Here is a 27,879-nt window from a genome sequence, read left to right on the forward strand (position 1 = left end):
TAGTACAGAGCTATATTTAGGAATCCTTCCTCAAAAATTTATTAGCAACTTGATGTGATTTAATAAGCTTCAGAAATGTTTTAAGGAATGCTCAGTTTTGCCTATCTCAGTGGTTGAAGTTCTGTTAAAGAGCCATTCATTCGCAGCTTGAAGATTTCAACATTAAAGATTTACTAAAATTAAATTTTCACACTAAGGGTAACTGTGAGTGATAGCATTTATTGTCCATACTAGGACATGTTTCCAGGATAACCTTAATAGGAAGTTGGGATAACATATATAAATCAGAATTATCCTAGGCAAACTGGACAACATAGTCACCCTAAGTCTAAGAAGAGCTCTTTTTTGAGCACTAGATGAAAATTTAGAGAGAATACTCCATCTAAACATGATTGTAATACAGAGGTACTATAGAGGTAGAATATCAAAGGTAAATTTCACACATTACATAAATTTGGTGATTAATCAACACCAAGTTCATCAGTAAAACTGAACCCACACAATTTGACTTTCACTTTTGATATTGGATATTTAGTAAGTGCCTCCTTTTTTACCCCCCCCTCCCAAAGGAGACAGAAGAGTTTAATAAAATATAAAATGGAATAGTTGGAGGCATTGAAAAGTCAACAAAAAAGTGAAGAGTTACTGCTCCAGGATCTAGAGGAGTCTGAAGACCAAGAGAGACTAGTTCAGTTTTGAGAGTTTCTTAACCCATGGAAGTGATTGTCAATGTTAGAAGGAGCACAAAAGAAGACAAAAGAAAAAAGGAATCTAGAACAAGTGGAATAAATAGAAAGTACTTGGTAGATTTTAACTCAAATTTATCAGTGATTACATCAAATGCAAATGCTCCAATTAAAAGACAAATACAAAACTGTCAATTCAGATCGAAAGATTAAAACACAAGTGTATATACTGTTTAACAGAAGTTCATGTAAACTTTAAGAATAAAAACTGAACATAAAAAATAATGGAAAAGATACCATATGCAAACACAGACCTAAAGAAAGCTGATATAATATTAATACTACAGAAGAATTTGCAGCAAAAATTATTGCTAAGGAGGAACATTTCCGAATGAGAAAAACATTTAATTTCTTGGTCAGAAATCACATAATAAGTGACTTTCATTGGTGCTTGTATACTACTTCCATTTTTACTACAATTAGTAAAAATATAAAGTTCTCACTATGATCAAGCAGTATTATGAGCATTTAACACATACTAGGTCTCTTAATGCTCACAGTCATCACCCCATGAACTAGGCCTTAGTTATCTTCATGTTATATACAAGGAGACTGAGAAGTGAAGAGGTTGCCCAAAGTTACAGAGCTAAATAAGCAATGGAGTGAGGATTAAACTCAGGCAATTTAGCCTCTAAGTTATGAGAATAAATATTTGAGCAGCACAAGCCTAAATGGACCAAATCATTTTTGGCTTCCCCTCTGCTATGCATTTCAAACCACTCTGCCATGAATGGGGTAACACCTAAGGCATGCTTTTCTCTCAGCGTCAGATATTAGTTTAAGTCCTTCTCCATCTCTTCCTTGCAGAACCCCGTAAAAGTGGAGATATGGTATTTTTTCTTCGTGATTGAACTCACATTTCTCTTGAACTTCATTGCCCCAAGAATAGCTGAATAGTCTGTGGAGAGGACATCCCTTGAAAACTCTTCTCATTAGACAGGAAAAGCTAAAAGCTATAGTGGAGGGATGAGTGACCTTATTCTAGACTGTTTTTCTATACTAGGGGGATGTCTGCATCTAGCTAGATTATAAATGAATGTAAGTCATCCATTCAGGAATTCTTTTCCACCAGTCAGCTTAAAACATTTACCAGGAAAAAATTCTGTTAAATCCCTTACACATACGCACACTCGCTTACTATCCTCTCCTTTCCTAAAACTTTGCTATTCTTTATTGTCTGAACAGAAAGAACAATGGCTTCCAGGGCTTATAAAAAGAAGTCATTGTGTTCTCTTGTGTCTATTTAGGCTCTATTCAGGTCCAACTTCCAGGAATGAGGCTTTTGAAAAGAGGGTATGAAGTCATGTGTGTTTCCGGTAATTACAATATTGTTCCTTGTTGTCTGTCTTCATGACAAGGACAATATCTGCTTTTGTCATTTAGCTTTCCTTAACAAGTAAAATAACAGCAAAAATAACACTTGTTGAATAAACAAAAGAAGAATGAACAAGCCTTTGTGACTTCATTTTCTACTACTGCCCCTCTTGTTTACTTCACTGCCACCATATTGCCCTCATTTTTCTAGTCTCAGGTCATTTGCATGTGCTATTCCCTCTGTGTGAAATGCTCTTCCCCCAGCTATCAGCCTGACTGGCTCTCATCTCTTACAGGCTTTTACTGAAATCTCGCTTTCTCAGCAAGTCTTCCCTATCTATGATAACTAAAATTGTACATCCTTGTCTCAAAAATCTTTCTCTTGACTTTTTTCTTATCACAGCCTAACGTACTTGAAAATTTTAGTTATTGCATTATATTTCATTTGTCTCTCTAGGTTGACAGTTTCACAGGGGCAGTGATTTTTGCCTTTTTTTCCCCCCACACCTAGGACAGTGCCGGGAGTAGATTATTTTGAGAGTGAATCAGTCATTGTAGTATTTGTTCACTTTGTTCCATTATAAGAAATTTGATACTTCATTGTACTACCATACCTGATGTCAAGTGAGCATGTAATACCTAGGTGTATGATAACTGTCACCACAGAATATTTCATGAGAAAATTTTCCTGACAGTGTTAAGCAGCAGTATAAAAATTACTCAAGAGGGAAGCATATTTTTTTAAAAATTAGGATAAATTCTATGTGAAATATCAACTGTAATGAATATGACAGAATCAACCTTGATTTATCTATTTGGACATTTTCCACATCCCAAGTGGTTAGGCTAACACCAATTAAAGCATCACAGATTGCTATTACTCTCTTGCATTATTATTTTCATGAATTAATTTTGTTTTAAAAATGAGACCTTTTCCAAATGAGAATAAATTTAAATATCCAAGGTGCGAATGCGAAGCTGATGTCAGGACCCATGCATATCTATAATTTCAATACTGAAACCACAGAATCGGGGGAATAACTCTAAAAAAAATAAAAATGGAGGACCTGACCTTTTGGGTCACTTAATCATTCCCCTTGCTATTCATGGAGAATCTAAATAGTAGCTCTTATTTTCCTTCTCTTGAAATTAATTATCACTTTCCTTTTGTATTAATTCACTTATTCATCTATTTGTTCATTTATGCATCCATCTACCCATCTATCGTTTCAATCTTTTACTTAATATTAGGTATTATTTATGTGCCTGAAATGATGCTCAGCACCAACAAAACAAAATATATGCTAATATTCTTTTTTCCAATACATTATAGTTGAGTGGGAGAAATACACAGGTTAATAAACAATCATAATATGGTGAGATATATCTTATAATAGAAGTATGGACAAAGTGCTGACTGGTTGAATGACACGGCTCATGAACTATGAAGTGGTAACATTTCTTCTGAGGTTTGAAAGAAGAGTATTTTAGGCAAAGGAAGATGGAGAGATGGAGCTGGGTGGGTTGAGGCTTAATCATGAAGAAGATTTTATGTAACCAGAAAGAATTAATTTTTTTTTTTTTTTTGGTAATAGGACACTAATACAGGGTTTTCTTGTCATGGCGGTGGTGGCAAAGAGGAAGAGAACTATAAGATACAAGACAAATCGGGGGGACAAATTAAGAGATTATTGCAACTGTGCACACCTGATGGAATAAAAGCCTTGATTAAGATAGTGAAAGTTGAAGAGTTGGGAACAGATTGGAATGATGACTAGGATCTAGAAACCGATTAGTTAAAACATACGGACAAAACTTATGTTATCATTCCAAGTATTCAGTGGGGATATATAAAATTAAAGAACAAAGATTTTGCACATTTTTGAACAATGTGAAGAAAATGGAAGTCTAGAAATGTTAAGTGGTATATTTCTCCATCTACTTTGTTTTTTTCTAAAGGGTATGAAGCATCTGTACATTTTCTCTACCTTCATCCTTGTCTTCAGTCACAATAGTCCATGGCAAGTCACGACACTGACTCCTTTCATGACTGTGTTGGCTCTGGCATATCTAAAGTCAAGTAAACATGGTGACCAGAACGCAAAAGTTCTGTTCTTCCTCATACCATCATTTTAGTCTTATAGTTAGGTAGAGAGGCAAAGGTTAGCAGTGAAAGGGATTTGTTCTTATTGCTGACTCAAGTTTTTTTTCTAAACTGGGAAATAACTTTTTATATTATGATATGATTAGTTTTTCTATTAGTTTTAACTATCCTAGCTCACAAATTCATGTAGATGTTTTTTGCTTCATATTATCTACCCTGTTACCGAATTCTAAATTACTAGTCACTCCTCTTGACTCTATTAGTTCTTTATATGTTAGACTCTCAAATATCAAGTTATTCAAATATTGGAAACTGAAATAGTACTTGTTATATATATCAGGAATACTTTCAGGAAGAAATTTAAAAAAATCTTTTGAAAGTCTATATATATATCACAAATTACAACTGACAAGTGTCATGGATATCATTCAGACTGTTGAAGATTATACAATTGATAAGCAGAGATCAACAAAGCTGGTTTGAGATAAGACTGCCCATGAATGTTTGACCCATACATTGGTTAAATGATTTGGCCTCATTTATCAGCATTAAAGAGTATGTGAGATAGGTTCATGCTTTATTAAATTACAAATTTCTATACACATGGACATTCAGGCAAGTCTATGAATGGTTGTAAATATTAGATCCTTGAATTCTAATTGAATATTACTACATAAATTGTTTCTACAATTCTTTTACTCTTTTATGTTAAAATGATTGTCTGTTGGCTTCTGTTTACTTTCTTCCTGGATTTTAATGAACTTTTTTCTTACGTTTTTGCAGAATGTTTTCTAAAATATTCATGAGAAGCACTTACTATCCTTGTATCAATTTCCTGTAAAAGCTGCTTTAGGTTCCACTTATGGGTATGTGTTTCTCTGAAATAAAAAATGTTCTCAGAGTTTATAATCTTCTAGGAGAGATGATACAAGACTATCCCCATTGTGACTTTTATGGAGGTAAAGGAAGTTATTGTCTTATTGTCCCTTTATGCTTATTGAAATGTTCTCTTTCTCCCAGGTTTGCTTCCTGTAATAATTTTTTGAACAGTGGAGTACCTGACATGTGTTTGTTCCTTAGGCAAACATGTAAAACTCTTCAAGTTCGAATGGAGAAGTAGAGAGAGAAGGTTTCTGCTGTGCCTGATGACAATTTTTGTTTTTCCACACTCAAAAAAATTCTAGCTCCACATTAGAGCACTAGTGTACTGAATCCTAGTGTTGGTTGGATTCTAAGGAAGGGACAGAAGTTTTGTTGAGGAGTAAAGATTCAAAACAACTCCAGAAATGAGCTCTCGTCTTGCTTTATTTCTCACAGAGCAGCAGATGTGTACTTTGTGTTACAGGATTAACCGTAACCTACTCTTCCTTATAGTTATCATTAGCATTCCAGGTGATCCTGATTTCAGAGGAAAAGATGAACGTGGTATATAGCTTTAGGGATCACAGGCAAAGAACTACCCCTGTGGTCAGTAAAGAAAGGCACTGAATTATCTTTTGTTAAAAATAAAGGGGGCACCATTCTTTGAACTGAAATGAGGGCCACAGATAGCCAATATATCATTATTGGTGAACATAATATTGTCATTTATGATGGCCCTAATTCGACAGATTGTTTTCCCAAGAATAGAAAATGGATAATATAAAACCCTGGGTGTATTAGTGGACCTCTGTCATTATTCAACCTGCCTATTAGTTTGAAAATTAGCAAAGAAAAATATTGAGCCATCAAGCTTTCACTAAATTTCCATAAACCAAATGAAGATTGTGTCCTGACCTAATGGTCCATTCTTTATATATTTAAATTGCTCCATAGTTAAATCTGCTATGTCATACCAACATATAAGCAATAAGAAATAAATCTTCCTATTTTGATCAACAGAGAATTTGAGACTCTGGAATTTTGACTATTATCAAAAACAAACAAACAAAAAAACAGCCAAGGAAGACGATATTTGGGAAACAGAAGTGGAGAAAAAAACAAAAGCACCCACCATATTAAACATCACTGACTATACTTCTCTGTACTTCGGAAAATGGATTCTAATGTTGAAACTTACAGAAAGGGATTTTTTTTTTTCAAAGATCTAACACGCACAATCATTTCTAAACCTCATTTTATAGGAAAAGAGGGATGGAGAGGAGAGTAGTACTTGAGCAGATTTAAATCTTTAAAGTAAGGCTTAATGACAGAAAGTGCATGAAAACTATCAATTCAAATTATGCCTTTACAAATGAGAGGTCTAAAAAATGAACCTAATATCAAATACCTTTCAATGGAATTAAAACTCTCAACTGTCTCTAAAAATGTACAAACTATACTAGTATATGGAATGATATCTAAAAATCTTCAGATTTCCTCAAAATATTCAAAATAATTTTCCTTTTTTGAGGACTTTTTTATATTTCTGAGAGAAACAATCAACTGTTGTCTTTCAAATTTAAATGAAATATTTGGGATCCTTTTTCACTGGAATAAATAGAAATGTACGGTAGTGGGTGGGAGCATGGAAAGGGGAAGAGAAGAGAAGTTTTAAAATTCCCTAATGCCCCAAAGGAATTTGTTAACTACCAAAATTGAAATCAAGGAATGTTTTGCTAACAGTGAATGTCATCAAGAGAGAAACAGTTGATGTGCTTCTGAGTAGATGAATGTGCATAAATGGCAATGCAAACAGTCATCTGTTTTCATGAGTCACACAGAAGAGTTCATGGCAGACACACTGTACAGCTTTCAAAGTTCCAAGAAACAGTGCAGGTCCATCTGTTCAAAAGATTCATTTCCAGTTAAGATTTTCATTTGCACAGCACAGGAAGCTAGAAGCCATTGACAGATGTATTTGTGGTAAAAGCTCACTAGCTCTACATTCTAATATAATGAGTAGGCTTTTTATAAAAAAGAAGTCTACATAGGGGTTACACCACTGATAACTTTGCCCTGATTACCTAAGTTTATCTCATCTGGAATTACTGCTTCTTTAGAAAAGTCATAGTAGTTTGAATATAGAAGGGAATTAGAAGTTCACTGAGTTAAACTGACTCGCTTGGCAGATATGAACCCTGGAGATGCAGAGATTTTTAAGTGACTTGTCTAAAGTTCTAAAACTGCTAGCAGGTAGTAACACTGGCATAAAACTCTTATCAGAATAAAGAATTCTCTTCCTCCTCAGTCACGTTTGATGTTCTGGTTCTAAATCTAAAAAGATTATATGCCATTTTCTTAGTCCACCTTTGTACCTACACTGAGTTACACATAAATATCAATTAGCTACAGAAATGCTCTCTGTTCCGTCACAATAGGTTGTTACATTTTTTAATAACTTATAGAACAGATAAGTAATTTAGTAGAAATGTTGACTCTAAAGAAAGTATTAAACAGATGACCGGTGGTTCCCCAAACGTTAACATAAATGTTCAGGCCAATCCAGCACTAGCCTTTCTTAGGAAGGAAAATTAAACCATGGTATGAAAATGTAACAGTTTTCAGGGCTATAAGAATCACCTCCATCACCATGAGAGTAAATTATAGGCTTATTTTTGTACAGGTGGGTATATTTATGAAGGCAATTCATATGTCATTAACTTACAGTGCCTCATGATACCTAAAAACTGTCTGGTCAGCTTGTTCTTGAATTATTCCATTTTTTAATGCCTCACTGTATGAGGTGTTTTAAGATAGGACAAGTACATTCATGTACAGTTATGAGCAATTCAATGACAGCTTTTCTCTAGCTTAAATGAGAAAACCTGCTACTGCAGAGTAATGATGTTTTAATTGCACATTTAGAACACAAAAAGTGAAGAGCTTAATTGATGTACCTGTAAGAGCTACATTAAAAAAAAAAAAAAATTTGCAGTGAAGCAGCACTTACATTCCAAGCCAGGATCAGTGCATTAAAATCAGCATTTAGGATTATGAAAGTATTCTTTTTACCTTTATCAAATTTATTTGTTGGAATGTTAGTTTGAAATAGTGTCTACTTATGATGTTATTTAACAGCTGTATTATAAAAATTGGACATGTATTGCACTTAAACTGCCGCCTCCTTTCAGAAGTAGTGCTACATATTTCTTGCCTTCTAATTGTTTAAAGAATATTCATCAAATTCAATGTTTCTCTAATGACATGAGCATCCCAGTAAAAATTTAACTTTTCAAAAAATGAAACTGACTTTCAATGTTCATAATGCATTACCTTCTATTATTGTATGTGACTCATTTTGTATTCACAAGAATATAAATATTGTTCAACAGTTTCTCATAATAAGATTTTAATGACCACACTGAAGAAGAGAATATATTATTTTGTGAATTAAGCTAATATTATATAAAATTCGCATTGATGCTGTGGAGATTTGGCAGTGATTTCACAAATTTACGTAGAGTGAACTACTAAGTTCAAAAAAATGGGTATATGATAAAACTCAAACTGGACTACTGAGGTTCAAAAAAACTGGGGTATAGTAATAAGGAAATTTATAAATCTCCATTTTGTTTTGGCATAATTATACCAGATTTCATTTTTAAGCCTACATAGCTAAAGTGCAGTGCTAGTTTCCTAAATATTTAGTCTGCATGCAAAGTCTGATGGCATTAGAAAGGCAAAGGATGAAAAAGAATGGAATTCTGTGCCTGTGTAGACTAGTAAAACGTATGCTCAGAAATAATTAGGGGCAAAAACTAGGAATTCAGTACATCCAGATTCCTAGAAATGTACATATTTCTGAATAATAGTTACCACTTGTATAATGCTTATTTTGTGCCTAGCGGTGTTCTCAGCACGTGACCTATTAACTTGTACCTCAGCTCATACAATCTAATGCTGTAGATAATGATATTATACCTGTTTTACTCAAGATCATGCACTAAGATATCAGCAGAACAGATCATTGAACCTAGGCAGCCTGGCTTCAAGGTACATCCTTTTTAACCACCACTATTACCTTGAAAAGACAATATTGTGCCCAAAGTTGGCCATAACAGTGGTGCTTCATTGTTGATATATAACCTTTCCGATTAACAAGAATATAAAAGGAAATAATTGCAAGATCTGTTACTGTAAGACATATAAAATTATCTTTAATTAAGTCAATATTTATAGAGAAATAAGAAGTAATGCCTTCTAATAGGTATCCTATGTAACACCTTTTTGTCTCTTGTTTGGGAATTACTACTGCTACCACCTGGTAATACATAAAAAGCATGTAGCATGACAGACACTTTGCAGGGACTATCTGATTTAATCACAGTAGAAACCATATGGGGACCAATAAGAAGACCATTCTCACATTACGCAGGGGGAGACTAAGGCTCAGGGAGTTTAATTTATTCAACTTACAGTGTTAGAAAGTGATAAGGCAGAGATTTGAATCCAGGCAGTTTGCTTACAGAGCCCACACTGTTTGTCATTATGGCTCTCACCATAATATGTTGTCTCCAACAAATGATAACTGAGTCAGCATGACTTTAACAGGGGAAAATACAGACTCCGTAAATATAATGATTTTAAGAGCTTTATAAAAGCTACTTTCACACTTGGGGACAGAATAGATTCTTAAATTTCCTTCCTTTTGAGCCTCTCTAATTTCTTTTAACTTGAAGATAGGCAGAAGATATTTCACAATGCTCAAAATATATGAAACATTTGATTTCACTTGATTTCAAATTTAAATAAAATTATATATGCCATTTACCTGGTTCTGTTTTCTTATTTTAAAAGATGAATAGATGTAAAAGAAATTTTAGTATAAATATTTGAGAAGTCTAATCAGGGCCCTACACTAGATTTGTTGGACTGAGAGAAATAAATGGAAACTTTCATCTTAAAGAATTAGTACTTTTAGTTTAATGTTAGCAGATTTGTTTCTTCATCCTGGTGAATCATTACCAAGATAGCTTGTGCTTGTGACTAGAAAGCTATTGTTGTTTATTATTATTATTAAACTGTTATTATTATTGCATCTTGCATGTGTTCATTGCATCTTGCATGTGCTCAGCAGCTGAGTGATCTCACTTAAGGAATTGGTGTGCAGCACACACAAATAAGATTTACATAAAAATAACAGCTCTATAAAATATCACCTTTAGAAAGGCAAATTTATTGATAGCTATTATTATATATGAAGCTCCAGGCATAGTCATAATGATTGTAGGACCACTGCTCTCCTTTATCCAATATTTTATGACTACTGCCCTCAGAACCAGAAGACAGTACATTCACAGTAGCAAATGCTATTTCCTATCCTTTAAGACTGGCCTTATTACAATCTCCTGCTTTTAGTTACTGGAAACTTGCTGAAAATCTTCCTCAGTAAAGCACTATTTGTCCTCTTCCAAATGAATCAGCTTGAATGAAGAGAGTAATATTTAAGTTCTAATAATAAAGTGGCGCCTAATTTGGTATATTAAAAAATTACTTTTAAATGAGAAAAAATTGTAAATGTTGGATTCTATTAATATTGCTTAAGTACCTCTTGAGTATCAGGAAGTTCCAGTTCATAGTCTACAGTAGGCAAAATGACATTTGTTGTCCCCTACTAGCATGCCAGAATTTAAGCTTGAGTCACTTGGTCTTATTTAATGATCGTATAAATTAACAGGTTGAGTTTCTTTGTACTAAACTTTAGACTGTCATTTCATTTACAAATGTTATTTGGTAATTACACATTAGGTGATGAAAACTGATGATAATGTATCTATTGCAGAATCATCTATTTTTAAATCTTTGGTTTTGTCATTTCATTTGGTAAAATCTGGGAGTGTCAGGGTGGGTGCTGACATATTCCTACTTATGCCACATAAAAAGGATAAGTTATTTCTTAGCCTTTGCTTGAATTCCTTAAGTGTAGTACGCTAACTTATCTGTTAGTGTGATTCTTTCATTCTACTATTAGTGGCTTTCGTTAAAGATGTATTTAAAAAAACAACTTTAAAACTTTTGTTTTTATGGTACTTCGGAGCCTGTTTTCATAGACATTATAATATTTGATCCTCACAGCAACCCTCTGAGGTCAACAGGATAATCCCCTTTTTACTTATGGAAAAAACTGAGGGTCCTGGAGGTTGCATGGCACCTCTGGTATGATTAATACCAGATTGACCTAAATCCAGAACTCTACATGTTGAACCACAATCGTCTTCCGATCAAAATCAAATAATTTGCAAAAATCAAATCTAAAACAATTTTCCTCTTTCATCTGATATTAGAAATAACTCACGTCCTACTCTTCATCTCATAAAATATGCTAGAATATTTTTAGGACTAATAAACTAGGAATACTATTCAAAATTAGTGTGAAAAAATTATTTATGTTTCAGTCCATGCTTAAACAATTACTTCTTTTAATAAGGTTTAAATTTTTGTTTTTAATTACTTTAGCTGACAGAAATGTAGCATAATAAGAATGAACACTTAAGATATTTTTGATGATATGGATTGTATAATTATATTTATATGCATTTATATGTATATTTGTATGTTTTCTCTAATGAGAAAAAATTTGTTCTAGGTACATAAGCTTTGATATTATACTGAAAAATCTGGATGTCTATTTTTAAAATTTAAAAACAAAGCTTTAATGTATAAATAGTTGACAGTGTAACTTCTCGGCTTTATATAAAACAGAAGGATTAAATACTTAGCTTAGCTTGGAACGAAGACATAAGAATACATCTATCATGCCCACCAACAAATTAGTTAGAAACTTGGGCTTGAAATGACTCCAGAGGATGTGTCACTTCACTTGCTTTTGTGGAGTCATCGCATGATATCCCTCTAATTCTACTATGTCCCTCCAGCTGCCTATGCTGAATCACTGCTGAGGCTAAAGCATTTGTTCTCTCAGTCTCTTTTCCTGTCTGTATTACTTCCTTTCTTTTCCTGGCATTTCAAGCACAGGTTTTTAGAAGTATGGTCTTCTATTATATTCCATAATTTTTCCTACTAAGAAGAGAACTCTTCTACTAAGAAGAGACAGGTGGATTTTTCTCAGCTAATGAAAATCAAAGATTTGTTAAATCAATGTTTATCAAGAAAGTTTATAATAAAAGGTTTCTATATTTTTCACAACAATCAGTTATCTCCTACCAATCTGTGACACAATGTTTATAGAAATAGTACTATTTTCTTCCCATGCTCTTCTTACACTGACACTCAAACTAGAAGCCATACCCATAACTTGTGTAAAGTAACCACTGAATGGAAAATTGATAGTAAAATTGCTGCCCAACCTATGATTGTTCTAGAATCCTCCCAGAGTTCCTCTATGCATGAGAGTAAGAAGTTTCAAAAATGCAGAGGCTCCTTCCTTGGGAAAGACCAAAGAGACAAATAAGATGGCTGCCTCTTTGCAGAAAATACACTTTTGAGTTTTACAACTTTCATATGTAGCATCATTTGAGACTAGCTGTGGTAGAGCAAAATCTAGAGCTAGCTTTTTGTTTTGTTTAAAAAACAAAAAAAATCAAGAAAAAACAAGAAAACCAAGCAAAAAACTAGTCTTTTTGTGTTTTATGAAAGGACAAGTAACTATATCATTTAATGAAATAAAACCAAAGTATTCACAAAATTTTTTAAAATTCACTTTTTGTTATGACCATGGCTAGGAAGGAACTGTTAAGCAACTCTAAACACCCTGATATTGTAGTATAATTAGAAATTTGATGCAGCAGGAATTTATCATCTACATATATACATATAGAGAGATAATATGTATTTATCAGGTAGTCTATCTGTGCATTTTTCTTTTTTCCTATACACATTCTTTGGACTTGAGTAGGTGTGAAAAGCCAGTGTGAATCTACTTCAGTAATATTTGTAATAACATTAATACTACTTTAAACAATTTTAAGAGAATTTTTAGGCGCCTTTAAAACTTATTAAAACATTGTGTTGTCCTTAAATGTTCTTCTCAGATGTTTTTGTCCTCATGAATGGCTATTTTTTCTGAAATATAATTGAGTCAAATACTCAATTTTAAACTATTCCAAGAATGGATTTTATGAAGCCAATTCCCAAGGGCTTTCCTGAAATGTGGTCTGATAGCATTCCTGTGAACAAAGGTCTTTCTTCACTGAGGCCTGGCATGACATGTTTCTGATCTCTATAGCATGTCCACCAAACCTGTACAAGGTACAGAAAATCCAGAATCATTCTTTGGGTCTCAGATGGGTAGCATCACCAGTTATAATCTTCCTGGTCACAGTTTGAGTCATTGAGGTAATTATGCAAGTGGCTCTAAAAATATTGTGAACTGATAGAGAAAAAATGATGTATTTTTATAAGCTAGAAATATTTGAACATGGTAGTCTTCTAAAATTTAATTTATTTAATATAGCAAATACTAGCATTTTCAGATACCTATTTCTAATACTAAATTGTGTTTAGAGTTTTAATATTATAGCTATGTTAAGAAATTATATTTTCTTCTTCTTTTGTAGGTAACTCATTAACTAAGAATGAATAAAGTGATCCTCAAAGCTGATTAGATTGACCGTATGCGTAGGAACTTAACTCCTGAGGTGATCGTGATGAAGATTTTTATACTGCTCAGAAGAGGCACTCCAGTCTTATTTCCAAGAGATTTCGTGGCCTGTGAACAGCCTCTTCTTGAAATTAAGAATTTAAGAGAGTCAGACATGAACTTCTATGTCATGAAGATTTCATCAGACTTGAACTGTATTTAACTTGTAAAATTACACTTGCTAAGAGAATTCGAACTCATCATCTAAAGAGTTAGTGTTTCCGGGTGATGCCAGAGACACTCGCCTTTTGGGCTCTTGGCTCCCAATGTGACTGCTTTTGTTTCTGAAAGTCTCCCACGTGCACTGGCCTTCTGTCATGGACTTGGTCCTGGGTCCAGTCCTGTGTTCGGTGGCTAGTGAGACTGTACATGGCTTTGGTGACATTTTCTTTGCGAACTTCTCTTCTGGCATGGTGTGGACTGAGACAATTTTATTTGTATCCTAATCTTGGAGCTCTGAAAGCCTACATGTTTTAACATCTTAACGATGCTTTTGTTAAAGGAATGGAAAAATATATCCATTGATAATAATTATCGTTGGCAAGTAATAGCTACCTGAATTCATCAATCACATAACATATAGACTAGCTGACATGTTTCCCCAAGGCTAACACACTACTGCAGCTCTCTGTCAGTTAAATAGGTAGTAGTTAGAACTGAATTACCATTTTCATTATATACTATTTTGTACCTCTAGAGCGCTCTCCTTTCCATTTTTTTTAAGTGGGCTTTTTCTTTGCTTTTTATGTTTACTCTTTCCCTTCACAGAAATCAGCAGTAAGCAGTGAGCATTTAGGTAGCCTTCAGTTTCAAAAAATTGCCAGGGATGCATGTGGGTTTCTGATTTTTTAGCTTGAAAGTTAGTCGCTTATATTTCTTCTAACATTTTTTAACTGTCCTTTCTATCTCATTTTAGAAGGCTGTCTCTTGCTTGATCCCCATGACTATTTGAATGCTGTTTGTTCAGTCTGTTAAAATAAATTGTTCATTTTCTTTGATCTCAAATTTATAAATATTTGCTTATCATTGTCTCATTCAAGCAATTTCTTAGGTCAGTTTTGCCCATGTTTTTGTAGTCACTTTAACATTTGTGGTTTTCAGTTCTACAGGAAAGTCTTATAAATATTTAAAGGCCTTAAACATGTAAGTACCATTTTGTTCTAAGTTATTATAGAATGTATAATTTTATACTATATTTATTTTGTTTCATTTTTGATGTGAAGGGAGAAAGGAAATTGAAAAGCTATTCTGTAATAATATTGTGTAAATGTACAGTTTGAAGGAATGTAAAGGGAGAGACTTCTGTGTTTTACTCACCTTAAGCTTACAGGAAGATACTTCAGAAATTGTCCTGTTAGAAGTTCCATTATGTTAGAGAAGGTGTGCAGATCTTTGTATTTTTAAAACTCACTGACATGGCCTATTAGTTATATGTTGGTTTCCGTGATGGGAGGCTGACACACCCTGGAAACCTTCTGTCTATTAGTTAACAACTTCCAAAGACTAACATATTCCCCAGGATCTTTTCTGGGCAGAACAACTAAGAGTATAAAATTTGTTAAAAATTAAGTTTGTAAAGTATGCTTTTGACATTGAACTAAAAGTATACCACCCTACAAGTCCATGGAATGAAATGACTTCTCCCTTCATTTTAATTATGCATAAAACTTATCGTTAGATGGCTCCAAGTGAATTTTGCAATGGTTCAATACTGTTTAAACTCAAAGACTGGAATAACAGTTGTGCTGGAGTTTCTGCATCACGTATAATATCATTAATTTCTTTGGAACAAAGTGGAAAACTATATTATTTTGAAAATTATGAATTTGTCCAAAGTTTATTTGCGATTATAGATCATGCCTCTCATTTTTTAAACTATGTCCTTTAAAACACTGAAAATTCTGTATTATATATAAGTGTAATACATGCATATCAATGGAAAAATAAATGGAATTTCAAATATACTAGATTATCCCCAGTAGATTAATGTTGTGACTATTCAGAAAAGGTGAATAAAATTGGGATATAAAATGGACTCTCAAGAGTTACATTTGGAGAATCTGTTTTCTAGTGTTTTATTTTAAAAGCACTTCTTTTGCTATCTAGGAAAACCTCTGAACTCATGAGGAAGCTGCCATAAAATTCTCAATCTTTTTTTAATAAAAACCTGAGGCAAATCATGCCATTTACACAAGGGTACAATATTTGATTGTTTAAGATTTACAAGAAGTTATGAAAATAGCACATAGAAATGTATGCTTTCTCCATCATCCCCTAGTGATAACATATTATAAAACCCTAATATTGTCAAAACCAAGAATTTGATATTGGTACAATACTGCTATTAACTCAAATATAGATCTTACTTAGATTCACCAGTTTTCACATGCACTTTGTGTGTGTGTGTACGTGTTGTGATCATATCCATTTTGACTAACTTGGCATCCATACACTGTAGTATACCATAATGTGGATTAGAATATGGGTCAATGAGTAACTGATCTGTGATAACTTTTTTTAAAGTTCTTTATTTTTGGAATAATATTCTATAGCTTTATTAAAAATTTTTTTTAAAACATTCTCTTGTTGCCTTAGCACATGAAAACTTCCAGTTTACCTTTAAAAATGGCCTTTCAAATTAGTTCAATATTTTTCAAAGTCCTATCCCTGCATGACACTATGCTAACCAATGGAAAGGGTACACAGAAGACTTATAAGTATTTCATATTTGTTTTGATATTTTCTATATCTGCTTTCATTATATTGCAAATTACTAAATAGTATGTACTATGTCAAGCATTTTTCTGGAAGGTCCTATCTGTTATAGAAAATGATTGAATTTTATTTTAGAAGCTATGTGAGCAGGGCAGTGCAGGTCCAAAGTTATGTTTTATAGATTTTAGCAAAAATGTAATTGAAAGTCTTAAGAGAGATTGTGAACTTGAAGAAAAGTTAAAAGAGACTAAAATAATCCAGGGAAGAGCTAATGAGGGCCTGAGTTTGGGCTATTATACTGAGGAGAGTGTGAAATTATAGATATTAATCCTGGTTGCAATTTAAATTACTTGATGACCCCAAAAAATTATCCATGCCCTATTTTACTCTGTAAAGTTCTCTTAATTGGTCTATGATTAGAGTCTGGACAAGTGTTTTTTATTTGTTTGTTTGTTTTTTTAAGCTTCCCAGGTGATCGATTCTAGCATGCCTCTAGGGTTAAGAACCACTAATGAAGGGTTTTGTGAAGCTGGAAATGAGGAGTTGGCTGAAAGAACTGGATGAGAGAAAGGGAGATGTGAAAGAGAATTCCAGAAGGGCTTGAGCCTACTAAAATGGGATAATGGAGCTTCAGTTAAATATAAGATAAAAACTGGAATGAAAGCAAGTTGAGTGACAAGTGGAAACAATGAGCATTGAGTTTAAAGTGCCAATGATACTTTCAGAAAAGTTATGTCAGATAAGAAGTGAACAGTTTTTATTTGATATGTAATTAGAGATTATTGTTAGTCTTGGAACGAGCAGCTTCAATGAAGTACTTATTGTAAAATCGAGATTTTAGTGGGTTGAAAAATGAGAGATTTAAAAATGGAAATGACACAGCCTTCTCTTGGAACGAGCAGCTTCAATGAAGTACTTATTGTAAAATCGAGATTTTAGTGGGTTGAAAAATGAGAGATTTAAAAATGGAAATGAAAATGAAATAGGGTAGTGGTTATGCAGGGAAGGCAGAATTGAAAGAATGCATTTTTCTTAATATGGGAGAAATAAGAGTTTGCTTATATATACTGCAAAGAAGAGAGAAGAATAGGGTTAAGAACCAAGGAATGAGAAAAAAAATTGATGAAGACAGGTATCCTCATATCGTATGGGGAATAAGCACGACCAAATCCCATAGAAAATCTAATGGGATGTGAATAGCAAAGAGGCAATTGATGTTTCGGTCTTTGGTGACCTTCAATAGAGCAGTGTTGGTATATGGCAGACCATGAGTCAAAGAGCAATCATTGATATTGATTAGTACATCGTGAGTATTAACTTGTACCTGGGCTACTGAGACATAGAAAGTTAATGACTCCAAGATCATAAATGACTAAATGAGAGAGAAATTAACTGTCTCAGTATCCTTATTTGCAAAATGAAAATACTTTTATCTACCTCACAGGATTGTTGAATATTTAATATTGAATATTTATTATTGAATATTTAATAAGTTAAAATACATAATGTGTTTAGCATAGTATCTAGTGCATAAAAATATGTACTAAATGGTGGGTCTTCAACTGTGAAAGATGCCACATTTCAGTTTGCTCTGCAATCATGTAAAAATCATGTTGATAGAAAATATAATCACATTGTATATGATATAAAAGTGTATGAGGCCTGCTAGTATATGTGTTAAATAGAGAAGGAAGATATAGAGGCATTATATTTGTCACTTTTTTTTTTCAACTGGAATTAAGTGGCTGCAGGGTAGGTAAAAGAGTAATTTTGGTGGCAGATGAAGTAAAATATTTTTTTGAGAGGACAGAAAGTTTTATAGGCTGAGTGCAAGGAGTCAGTAGAGAATGAAAAAATGTTAAAGGGATAAATTAACATTCTGGAGGAAGAAAAAAATAGGATTGGAAATATTAAATGGAAGGGTTAATGTAAGGAATAATATTTCTACTTTTAGACAAATGAACAAAGATTAGTAAAGCTAGAGTGAAATTTAAAAGCAAAGCTAAGGGAAATAATGCCAACTGCCTAGGATGAGGAATAAGGAGAGATCCATTAATTTATTAACATATATTTTTGTTCTCCTATGTGCCAGGAACTGTGTTAGATGCAGTGGGAAAAAAATTAAATGGTAAGCTTCACCTACTTTTCAAATGATATCCTTCCTGAAAAGGGTAATAAATTAAATTTTCAGCTACTTAGCTTACAAATCTTCAAATAAATTCCACAAAGCACTGAGGCTGCATAGCAATGCTTGAGAGAGAAGCAGATGAATGTAAAATTGGGAAATGAAGAGCAGGGAGGTCCAATGTCCCAGATAGATAGATAGATAGATAGATAGATAGATAGATAGATAGATAGATGGATGATAAAGCCCATAGTTTTGATGAGAGTAGGCCATATTAATAATTAGGAACCTCAGTAATGCCTAAGTAGGTTACAAAAGAAGGATTTTAACAAATTGTTTGTATTCTATACTGAGGGTTTATGTTTAATTTCGAATTTGAAAGGGAATATTTGTTAGAGTGATATATCAGTAACTCACTGCTGTGTAATAAACAACTCCAAAACACAGCAGCATAAAATAACAACCCTCAATTACTACTCCCAAGTCTATGGGTGAGGTAGGGGGTTCTGCTGGACTTGGCTGGGCTCACACCTGTGTCTGCTGGTAGCTGTGATTGGGTAGGCAATGCTGTTTGGACTTTCCCACATGTGTTAGGGGTCTGGTTATAAGCTGATCTTAGATGCAATGACTAGGCTACTATCAAGTAATGTCGCATCCTCCACTAGCTTGGCTTATTCTCCCTCCACTAGCTTGGCTTATTCTCATGGCACAGGTAGCAAAATTTTGAGAGAATGAAGATAAACAGGCTCAGGCTCAGAACGGGCACACATTCACTTTGGCTATGTTCTGTGGCCAAAGCAAATCACAAAGCTAGCTCACATTCTAAGGATGAGAGACTCCACCTCTTGATGAAAGTTGTGGCACAGTCACATTGCAAGGTTAGATACAGGAAAGGATAAAGAATTGGAGTCAAGTCTTCAATTATCACTCATAACTTTATGCTAGTCTTACTCAATACAAACTTCAATACAAACTTTGCTTATCTATCCTCTGTTTTACTTTCAATCCTTATATGATTTTGATACACATCAATTCTGAATTCCTCAATGGCTCCCCATTGTCTTTTAATCAAATGTAAATGATATTCCATTGTCTGGCCCCTGTCTACTTCTTCATATCCCCTATGCCTACATAGTACTACTAATCCTGTCACACCCAAGTCCTTGTATGTAGTTCTTAGAACATAGGACTCTGCTCCTACAAATACTTCTATCTCTGAAGCTCAGCTATCCCTCCATCTTCCCCTCAGCTTTCCCAATTAGCCTTCATTTATGTAAGTTCACTATTAAATATTAAAAACTATTCACTATTAAAAATTATATAACCTTAGTTATATATTTTTTCTGTTGATATTTTATAGTTGAATTGAAAATGTTCTACATTGATTTTTTTTTAAAGTGGCTTATAAGGAGGTTATCTATATTCCAGTCTCAAATCTTTTTTTTTTTTTTTTTGGTAAAATGATGTAAGACAAAAAAATATTTAGAGCTTTTCTTCATAATGTATGCCTTGGCCAAGTATCCTCTGACTCCCATAAGCAGATTTAGACGTGTGTTCCCATTGCTTTCCTCTTACAAATGCTTATTTGTTTGCTGTCCAGCTAACTTCTGCAATCCTAGTCTTTACCTCTTAGAAATCTTACTAAGCAGTGCCTGGGATGCAGTAGGCGGCCAAGACATTGCTTTTTAAAGGAAGCATTGCATGATTAAATATGTACTACAGAAACATTTTGTAGAACAACTTAATCAACATTCTTTCTTGTTGACTAAGTTGTTCCTAACATCCAAATGCTGAGTATCAACTATTAGGGAAGATTCTAGTAAATTGAGCATGATTGTGATTTGTAGTGCAGATGTTATGCCAATCTCTTTTGTTTTCCGATTTATAGTTTAACTTCTTGTACTAGGCATCACAAATGTCACAGATAAACAATCTGAGGGATTAAGTGGCTTTTCATAATTTCCATAGTGCTAAAAGGCAGAAAGATATTACCTAATCACTGTTATCAGTCTTGGTATGTGAGTTCTCATGGAAAATATTTCCATTTTGTCAACTTTAAAGGCTTAGGAAACACACTCGAATTACAATTTAAAAGTTATTTGTTCTGGAACATATAAACAATCTAGTGCTATTTCATTGTCAGATATTTCAATTATTTGACTAAAAATGTTGCTGACATTGGTTACCTTTTATTTTCACTTTCAATGCTTTATTTATGAATTTATTCTATACTTTTACAAAATTGATTTAAAAAATTTTTAAATTCTATGGTGTTTCCTCATGATAGCTAATGATGGTTGCTGCTAACATCCCTAAACATTAATAGATACAAATATTTTTCTTGGCTTAATTATTTCTGGTAGCATTCCTAATGATATTATGTGAAACTCATTTGACCCTCCTCATTTCATCTCTGACAAAACATTAGGCCTCTTTTGTCTTGTGATTCTGATTTAGTTTTCAAAAGTTAAAATGGTCCATTTTCTCTTTTAAAAGACTCATTACTGTAACCAGTTTCAAAGAGAACCATGTAGCAGTTGTAAAAGAAAAGGTAATGGGATATCTCTTTGTGACTCTTACAGGTTTACTGAGAAAGAATACTTGACAATGGATTATAGATAATAACTTCACAAGGAGCTTTAAAAAATCCAATTATAAGATTTCTAATTTAAGTGAAAAAATGGAAAAAAAATAAGTTCCAGGCTCACTTAAATGCAATGTGGTATTTTGCCGAATATCGAGTCCATCTTGGGAGTTTAACTGTGGGAGGACTTTGTAATAGCGCTGTCTCCCTATAACAGGATTCCACAGATAGCATTATGATGAATCTCCTGTATGTGTTCATTTAATTTCAGGGGTTGCTGCACTAAACAATAAGCCAAATTTGAGAGCCTGAATCTGGATGTATTTTGTCACTTTCTTTCCAGGTCAGTTCAATCAAATGTCATTCTATTCAATTAAATATAGACAGGATGAATTTCAAGTAAGAGAAAATTCAACCTGAGTGACAGATTTTCTCTCTAAGTTACTTGTGTTTGATTTCATCTTTGTTCCTCTTTGCTGTGTGAAACCACACAATGAAATGGAAATTGGGACGTCAGTTTTACTGCTGCTTGCTGCTTCTAACTTAGGCTTTTGGATCAGTGAAACTAATTGCTTCACACGTGCCTCATGTAGTCATGTAGGTCAGGCACCTCACAATTCCAGGGAGCACTATTTACACACACCACCGTGTGAAGGTCAGTCCCTAGAGCTGCGCAGTGTTCATTTTGCACAATTGTATACTCTGCTCAGTTTCTCCATTGTGAAAGAGGTATTTGCTTCCTGCATTGTTTCAAAGGAATGTAGAAAATAAGAGTGACAGAGGTTTTTGGTTTGTGATTTAGGCACTACTTGAAGGCACTGCAGAGAATCAGGCCGTGAACTGATAAGTTGTGAACCTGGGCAAGCAAATTATTTAACCTCTTTGAGCCTCAATTTTCTCATCTTTGAAAGATAAATATCTTTTTCTCTGCTGTTCAGGACTATTGGGAAGATTAAGTGAAAGATTGGTTAATTCTCTGTAAAGTTAAAAGTGTCAGACAGATATGTTCTAATGTTATTATCGCTATTAGAATGTGTCAGAGAAGACAACTGGCACTTGACGCTCTTGGTAAAATACATATGAAGTTTCCTATCAGTGAGAGTTCTAACATTGCATTGTTAATTAAAATAAGGTCATATTATACTGTAGTTCTTACAAATTTTTAATACTGTAACAAACAGAAACATGTTATTTAAACATTCATAGGTCTGAGTAAATATTGTATGTATATGATGTTCTTATGCTATTCTAAGCATTGAATTATGTTTGATCTTCTCACTTCTAATTATGAGATTTTTTTTAAAAAGGCCATCTTTAAATTAGTTAAGTCTCATTTAAAAGACAAAATTAAAGCAATAACTTAAAGTATTTACTTCACAAACATTTATTTTGAGGTGACTATATGTTATGTATGATTTTAAGCCCTCTACACATTTTAACTCGCTGGATCCTCATAGCCACTTCATGAAGTAGGTACTATTATTGTTTACATTTTGCTGATGGGAAACTGAATTTGCAGAGCTCACACAGTAAGTGGAAGAGCAGGATTCAAATCCTGACTATCCAGCTACAGAGTTGGTGCTACCAAACACTGACTTGTTCTTAATCATGGAGTTTCCTTTAGCCGTGTATAGGAAAACATCATAAGTCATAGCATGCAGAGTTCCTAGACTAGCATACACCAACTTTTTGTGCCCAAATCCAATCATTATTATTTTTTTTAATCTTTGGAAATCAGAACTACATTTACTATCCCTGGTCTTCTGGCACTCGTACACTATTCGTGATTACTGTCCATTACCACCACCAGGATTTGGTGCTGTAATCTACAAATTCTTTCGATAATTCTGAGAGACAGTCCATGTGAAATGGAGGTATACATTAAAAGAATCTCTTCCTTATATATGCGTCTAATATCTTATGACTTATGTTAATCACCCCTCTGCAGTAGAGAGTGATTATTTTGGGGAGAGCAGGCAGAAGTTAAACAGGAATTAAAGATATTGTATTTTAAAACACAATACTGGACCCTTGATTTAATTTCATTTGATACTATAGTCATGTAAGACTGTGCATAATCACTGAATTTACATGGGACATGAATTCAGATACATAACTATCTCAAGACTACAAAACTGGTAAGTGAAAGAGCTGAATGTCAAATCTAATTCTTCCCAAACTCCCAAAGACTTATTCTTTCTATCATATTTTGCAATATTCTCTCGAGCACAATTTAACATATCAGCATTTAGCAAAAATAGGAATTTTGGTTTTCTTTTAAGAGAAATTAAAGAGATTAAGTTTACACAAATTGCCCATGCATTTCAATTCTTTTGTCCACTTAATAGTTATACAAGTCTCTAATATACAGGTCTATACTTAAAGTGTTCTCATCTTTTGCACACATATGTGTGTATTATGCACGCATACATATACATATATATATATGTTTAATTTAGCTCATTATAGAGCTCTTTGTATAGTCACATCAGTATCTTCAGGTAAATTCTTCTACCCCATTTTCAACTTCTCAGTCTTCTTGAACGAACTTTTCTTCCAGTCTATAGGCATCCAAGAATATCTTTGACTAAGGATTCCTAAGAACAAGCTTCGATTCACTCCCAAAGAGACTTGAATCTTTTTATTATATCCAGAACTAATCTACTCACTCTGGATTCCTCTGAAATCCATACAGTGTGAGGACTGATGGGAATTTTGAGTGTTGCCTTCACTTAGAAACATAGTTATGTTAAAGACTTATAATGTTTGGCCAATAATATATTGTTTATTTCATTGAGATTATCCTTGAAAAATAAATTTAGAGTAACCTGAGGCCTTTTTTTTTCCCCCTCTTTAATTCTCCCTCCTCCCCAACTTCCACCCCTGACCTATGGATATTGCTGTTTCCCTTAAGAACTGGATCTCTGAAGGTGGGGTGTCTCCTCCCACATGTTTGCAGTGTGCGCCTGAGGCCTGGCACCCCTGGTGCATGCAGGGGACCTGGTGTACCCGGGGTATGGTCAGTGGCTCCACCTGGGGCACGAACCCAGGACCTTCTGTGTGTAAAGCAGACGTGCAAACCACTACACCACGGAGCCACTCTCTGAGGTCTCTTATTTTTTAAAATAGATTTTAATTTTGTAGGTGTAATAAGGCACAATACAAGGTCCTAACCTAAGATCTGTTATTATTTCACTTGGATCATTAGTAATTTCTTACATAATACATTCATAAAAAATATTAAAAATCAAAGATTCATGCCCAGTATAACAATTAAATATGAGGACTCAAATAAAATTATGAATGAAAGAGGAAACATTATAATAGATACCACAAAATAAATAGGATAAGAAACTACTATGAACAATTATATACCAACGAATTGGACACCTAGAAGAAATGGATCAATTTCTAGAAGCATACAACCCAAGACTGACTTAAGAAGAAATAGAAAATTTAAACAGACTAATAGCCATAATTAGTAATTGGAAAACCACCCCCCAAACAGATGTCCAGGACAAAATGGCTCACTGATGAATTATACTAAACATTTAAAAAACAATTAATTCTAATCTTTCTCAAATTTTCCAAAAAAAAAAAAAAGGACAAAACATTTTCAAACTCATTTTACAAATCCAACACTACTCTGACTAAAACCAGAAAAAGACACTTCTAGAAAATTACAGGCCAATATCCCTGATGAACACAGATGAAAAAAAAACACTATATTAGCAAACCGAATTCAACAATACATTAAAAGAATCATGATCATGTGAGATTTTTTCAGTGATGAAAGGAGGATGGTTCAATGTCTGCAAATCGATTGATAAAATACAACACATTAACAACGTGAAGATAGAAAACATATGATCACCTCAGGAGATGCAGAAAAATTCAACATCCATTTATAATAAAAACTCTTCACGAAATGGGTATACAGGGAATGTACCTCAACATAAGAAAGGCCATATGTGACAAATCCATAACTAACATCTTAATCACTGGTGAAATGCTGAATGCTTTTCTTATAAGATGAAGAATAAGACAAAAGCTCCCACATCACAACTTTTATTAAACATAGTATTGGATGTCCTAGACAGAGCAGTTAGGCAAGAAAAAGAAATAGAAGGCTTCAGATTGGAAAGGAAGATTAAAATTGTCTTTGTCTATAGATAACATGACATTATATATAGAAAACACTAAAGAGTCCATTGCAAAAATGTTGTAATAAATAAGTTCAGTAAAGGTGCAGGAGACGAAATACACAAAAATCAGTTGCATTTCAATACACTAATAACAAACTGCCAGAAAAATTAAGAAAAAAAATCCTATTTACAATTGCATTAAAAAGAATAAAATACCCAGGGATAATTTTAACCCAGAAGATGAAAGCTCTGTGTATGTAACTATAATACAATGATGAAAGAAATTTATGACATAAAGATATTCCATGCTGAGGTACTGAATGAATTAATATTGTTAATTACTACCTAAAGCAATCTATAGATTCAGTATAATCCTTATCCAAATTCTAATAGAATTTCTCACAAAAATAGAATAAACAATCCTAAAATTTGCATAGAATCACAAAACACCCTAAACAACCAAAGCAATTTTAAAACTTCCTGATCTCAAACTATATTACAATAATCAATATAGTATGATATTGGCATAAAAACAGAGCTATAGATCAATGGAACAGAATAGAGAACCCAGCAATAAACCCATGTGTATATGGCCAATTTATGACAAAGGAGCCAAGAACACTCAATCAGGAAAGGATAGTCTCTTCAAAAAATGATGATAAAACAGCCACATGCAAAGTAGTGAAGTTGGACCTCCATCTTATGCCATACACAAAAATCAACTCAAAATTGATTAAAGATTTGGGCTGAAACCTGAAACTATAAAACTCCAGGAGAAAACAAAATGAGTAAGCTCTTTGATATTAGTTTTGGCAATAATTTTTTTGACTTGACACCAAAAGCAAAAGCAATAGAATGCAAAATAAAAAAGTGGGACTACATCAAATTTAAGTTTCTGTCAGCAAAGGAAACAAAATGAAAAGGCAACTATAGAATGGGAGAAAATATTTGCAATTCTTACACAGCTGACCCTCGAACATGCAGGAATTAGGGGTGCCGATCCCTGTGCATTCAAAAATCTGTGTATAAACTTGAGAGTCTCCCAAAAGTCAGTCATTACTTATGCCCGCAGAGGATCGGTTCAGTTCTAGGACCTTCTGCAGATACCACATGCCGTAGATGCTTGAATATCATCCCTCTACATCTGTGAATTCCCAGCCATGGATCAAATATACTGTTTTCCATCTGAGGTTGGTTGAATCTGTGGGTATGAAACCTGGATATACAGAGGGCCAACTATATATTTGTTGGAAAAAATCCACATATAAGTGGAGCCACAAAGTTCGAACCCATGTTGCTCAAGGTTAAATTGTTTATGATAAGAGGGCAATATCCAAAACATATCAAGAACTCATGCAACTCAATAATAAAAAAAATCCAATTGAAAATGGGCAGAAAACATGAATAGACATTTTCCCAAAGACATACAGATGGCTAAGTGGTACATGAAAAGGTGCTTAACATCATTATTCATCGGGGAAATACAAATCAAAACCACAATAAGATATTGCCTCATACTGTTATAGAATGGTGATCAAAAAAAAAAAGAGAGAGAGAGAGAGAGAGAGAGATAACAAGTGTTTACAAGGCTATGAAGAAAAGGGAACCCTTTTGCCCTATTGGTGGGAATGTAAATTGTTGAAGCCATCATGGAAAATAGTACAGAGGTTCTTCAAAAAATTAAAAATAGAACTACCATGTAATCCAGTGATTCTACTTCCAGTTATCTAAAGGAAATAAAATCGCTATCTCTAAAAAATACCTAAATCCCCATGGCCATTGGTGCATTATTTACAATAGCCAAGACATGGAAACAACCTAAGCATCCATCAATAAATGAACAAATAAGGAAAATGTGGTATACATATGTATATAATGAAATATTATTCAGCTATGAAGAGAAGGAAATCTGCCATTTGTGACAACATACATGGACCTTGAGGAATTATTAAAAGTGAAATGTCAGAGAAATATATGTATATAATCACTTATATGTGGAATCTAAAAAAATAAATAAATTCATAAGTACAGAGAACAGATTGGTAGTTACCACAGATGCGAATTGGGGTGAGTGGGTGAAGTGGGTGCAGGTGGTCAAAAGGTGCAAACTTGTTGTTATTAGATAGATAAGTCTTAGGGTTGTATTGTACAGTGCCGTAATGTACAGTAACAATATACTGTATTATGTATTTGAACATTGTTAAGAGATTAGATCTTAAAAGTTCTTGTCACAGGAAAAAATTCTAACTATGTGTAATGGATGTTAACTAAACTAATGTGATAACTATTTCATTCACATACACACACATATCAAATCATTATGCTGTACACATAAAACTAATACAATGCTACATGTCAATTATATCTAAACAAACAAAAAAACCCACATAGTATAAAACAAAGCAATTTGAACAGAAAACAGAGCAATGACATTAATAAATATTTCACTGAAGAGGATATGAAGATGGCAAAAAGTAGACGAAACCATGCTCAAAATCATTAGCTATTAGGGAAATGAAAACCACATGGTATCACTACACACATATTAATGGCTATAATAAAAAATACTGGCAAATGAAAGCAGAGTGGATTGCATCAATGCCAGTATTCTGGTTGTAATACTGAC

General features: G+C 33.5%; 1 protein-coding gene across 3 annotated transcripts in view; it reads left to right on the top strand.

Annotated features, from left to right (window-relative positions):
* Positions 1 to 17,264, top strand: part of TAFA2 (TAFA chemokine like family member 2) — a 422,074-nt gene extending 404,810 nt beyond the window's left edge. For all 3 annotated transcript variants that reach the window (XM_016150757.2, XM_036237812.1, XM_016150754.2), the window contains one exon: positions 13,602 to 17,264. In XM_016150757.2, coding sequence (XP_016006243.2) covers positions 13,602 to 13,613 — 12 coding nt within the window. In that variant the 3' untranslated portion in view covers positions 13,614 to 17,264. The remainder of the gene's footprint in view (positions 1 to 13,601) is intronic.
* The last annotated feature ends 10,615 nt before the right edge of the window (positions 17,265 to 27,879 follow it).

The sequence above is a fragment of the Rousettus aegyptiacus genome, unplaced genomic scaffold (assembly GCF_014176215.1).
Source record: "Rousettus aegyptiacus isolate mRouAeg1 unplaced genomic scaffold, mRouAeg1.p scaffold_m13_p_2, whole genome shotgun sequence".
Classification (NCBI taxonomy): Eukaryota; Metazoa; Chordata; class Mammalia; order Chiroptera; family Pteropodidae; genus Rousettus; species Rousettus aegyptiacus.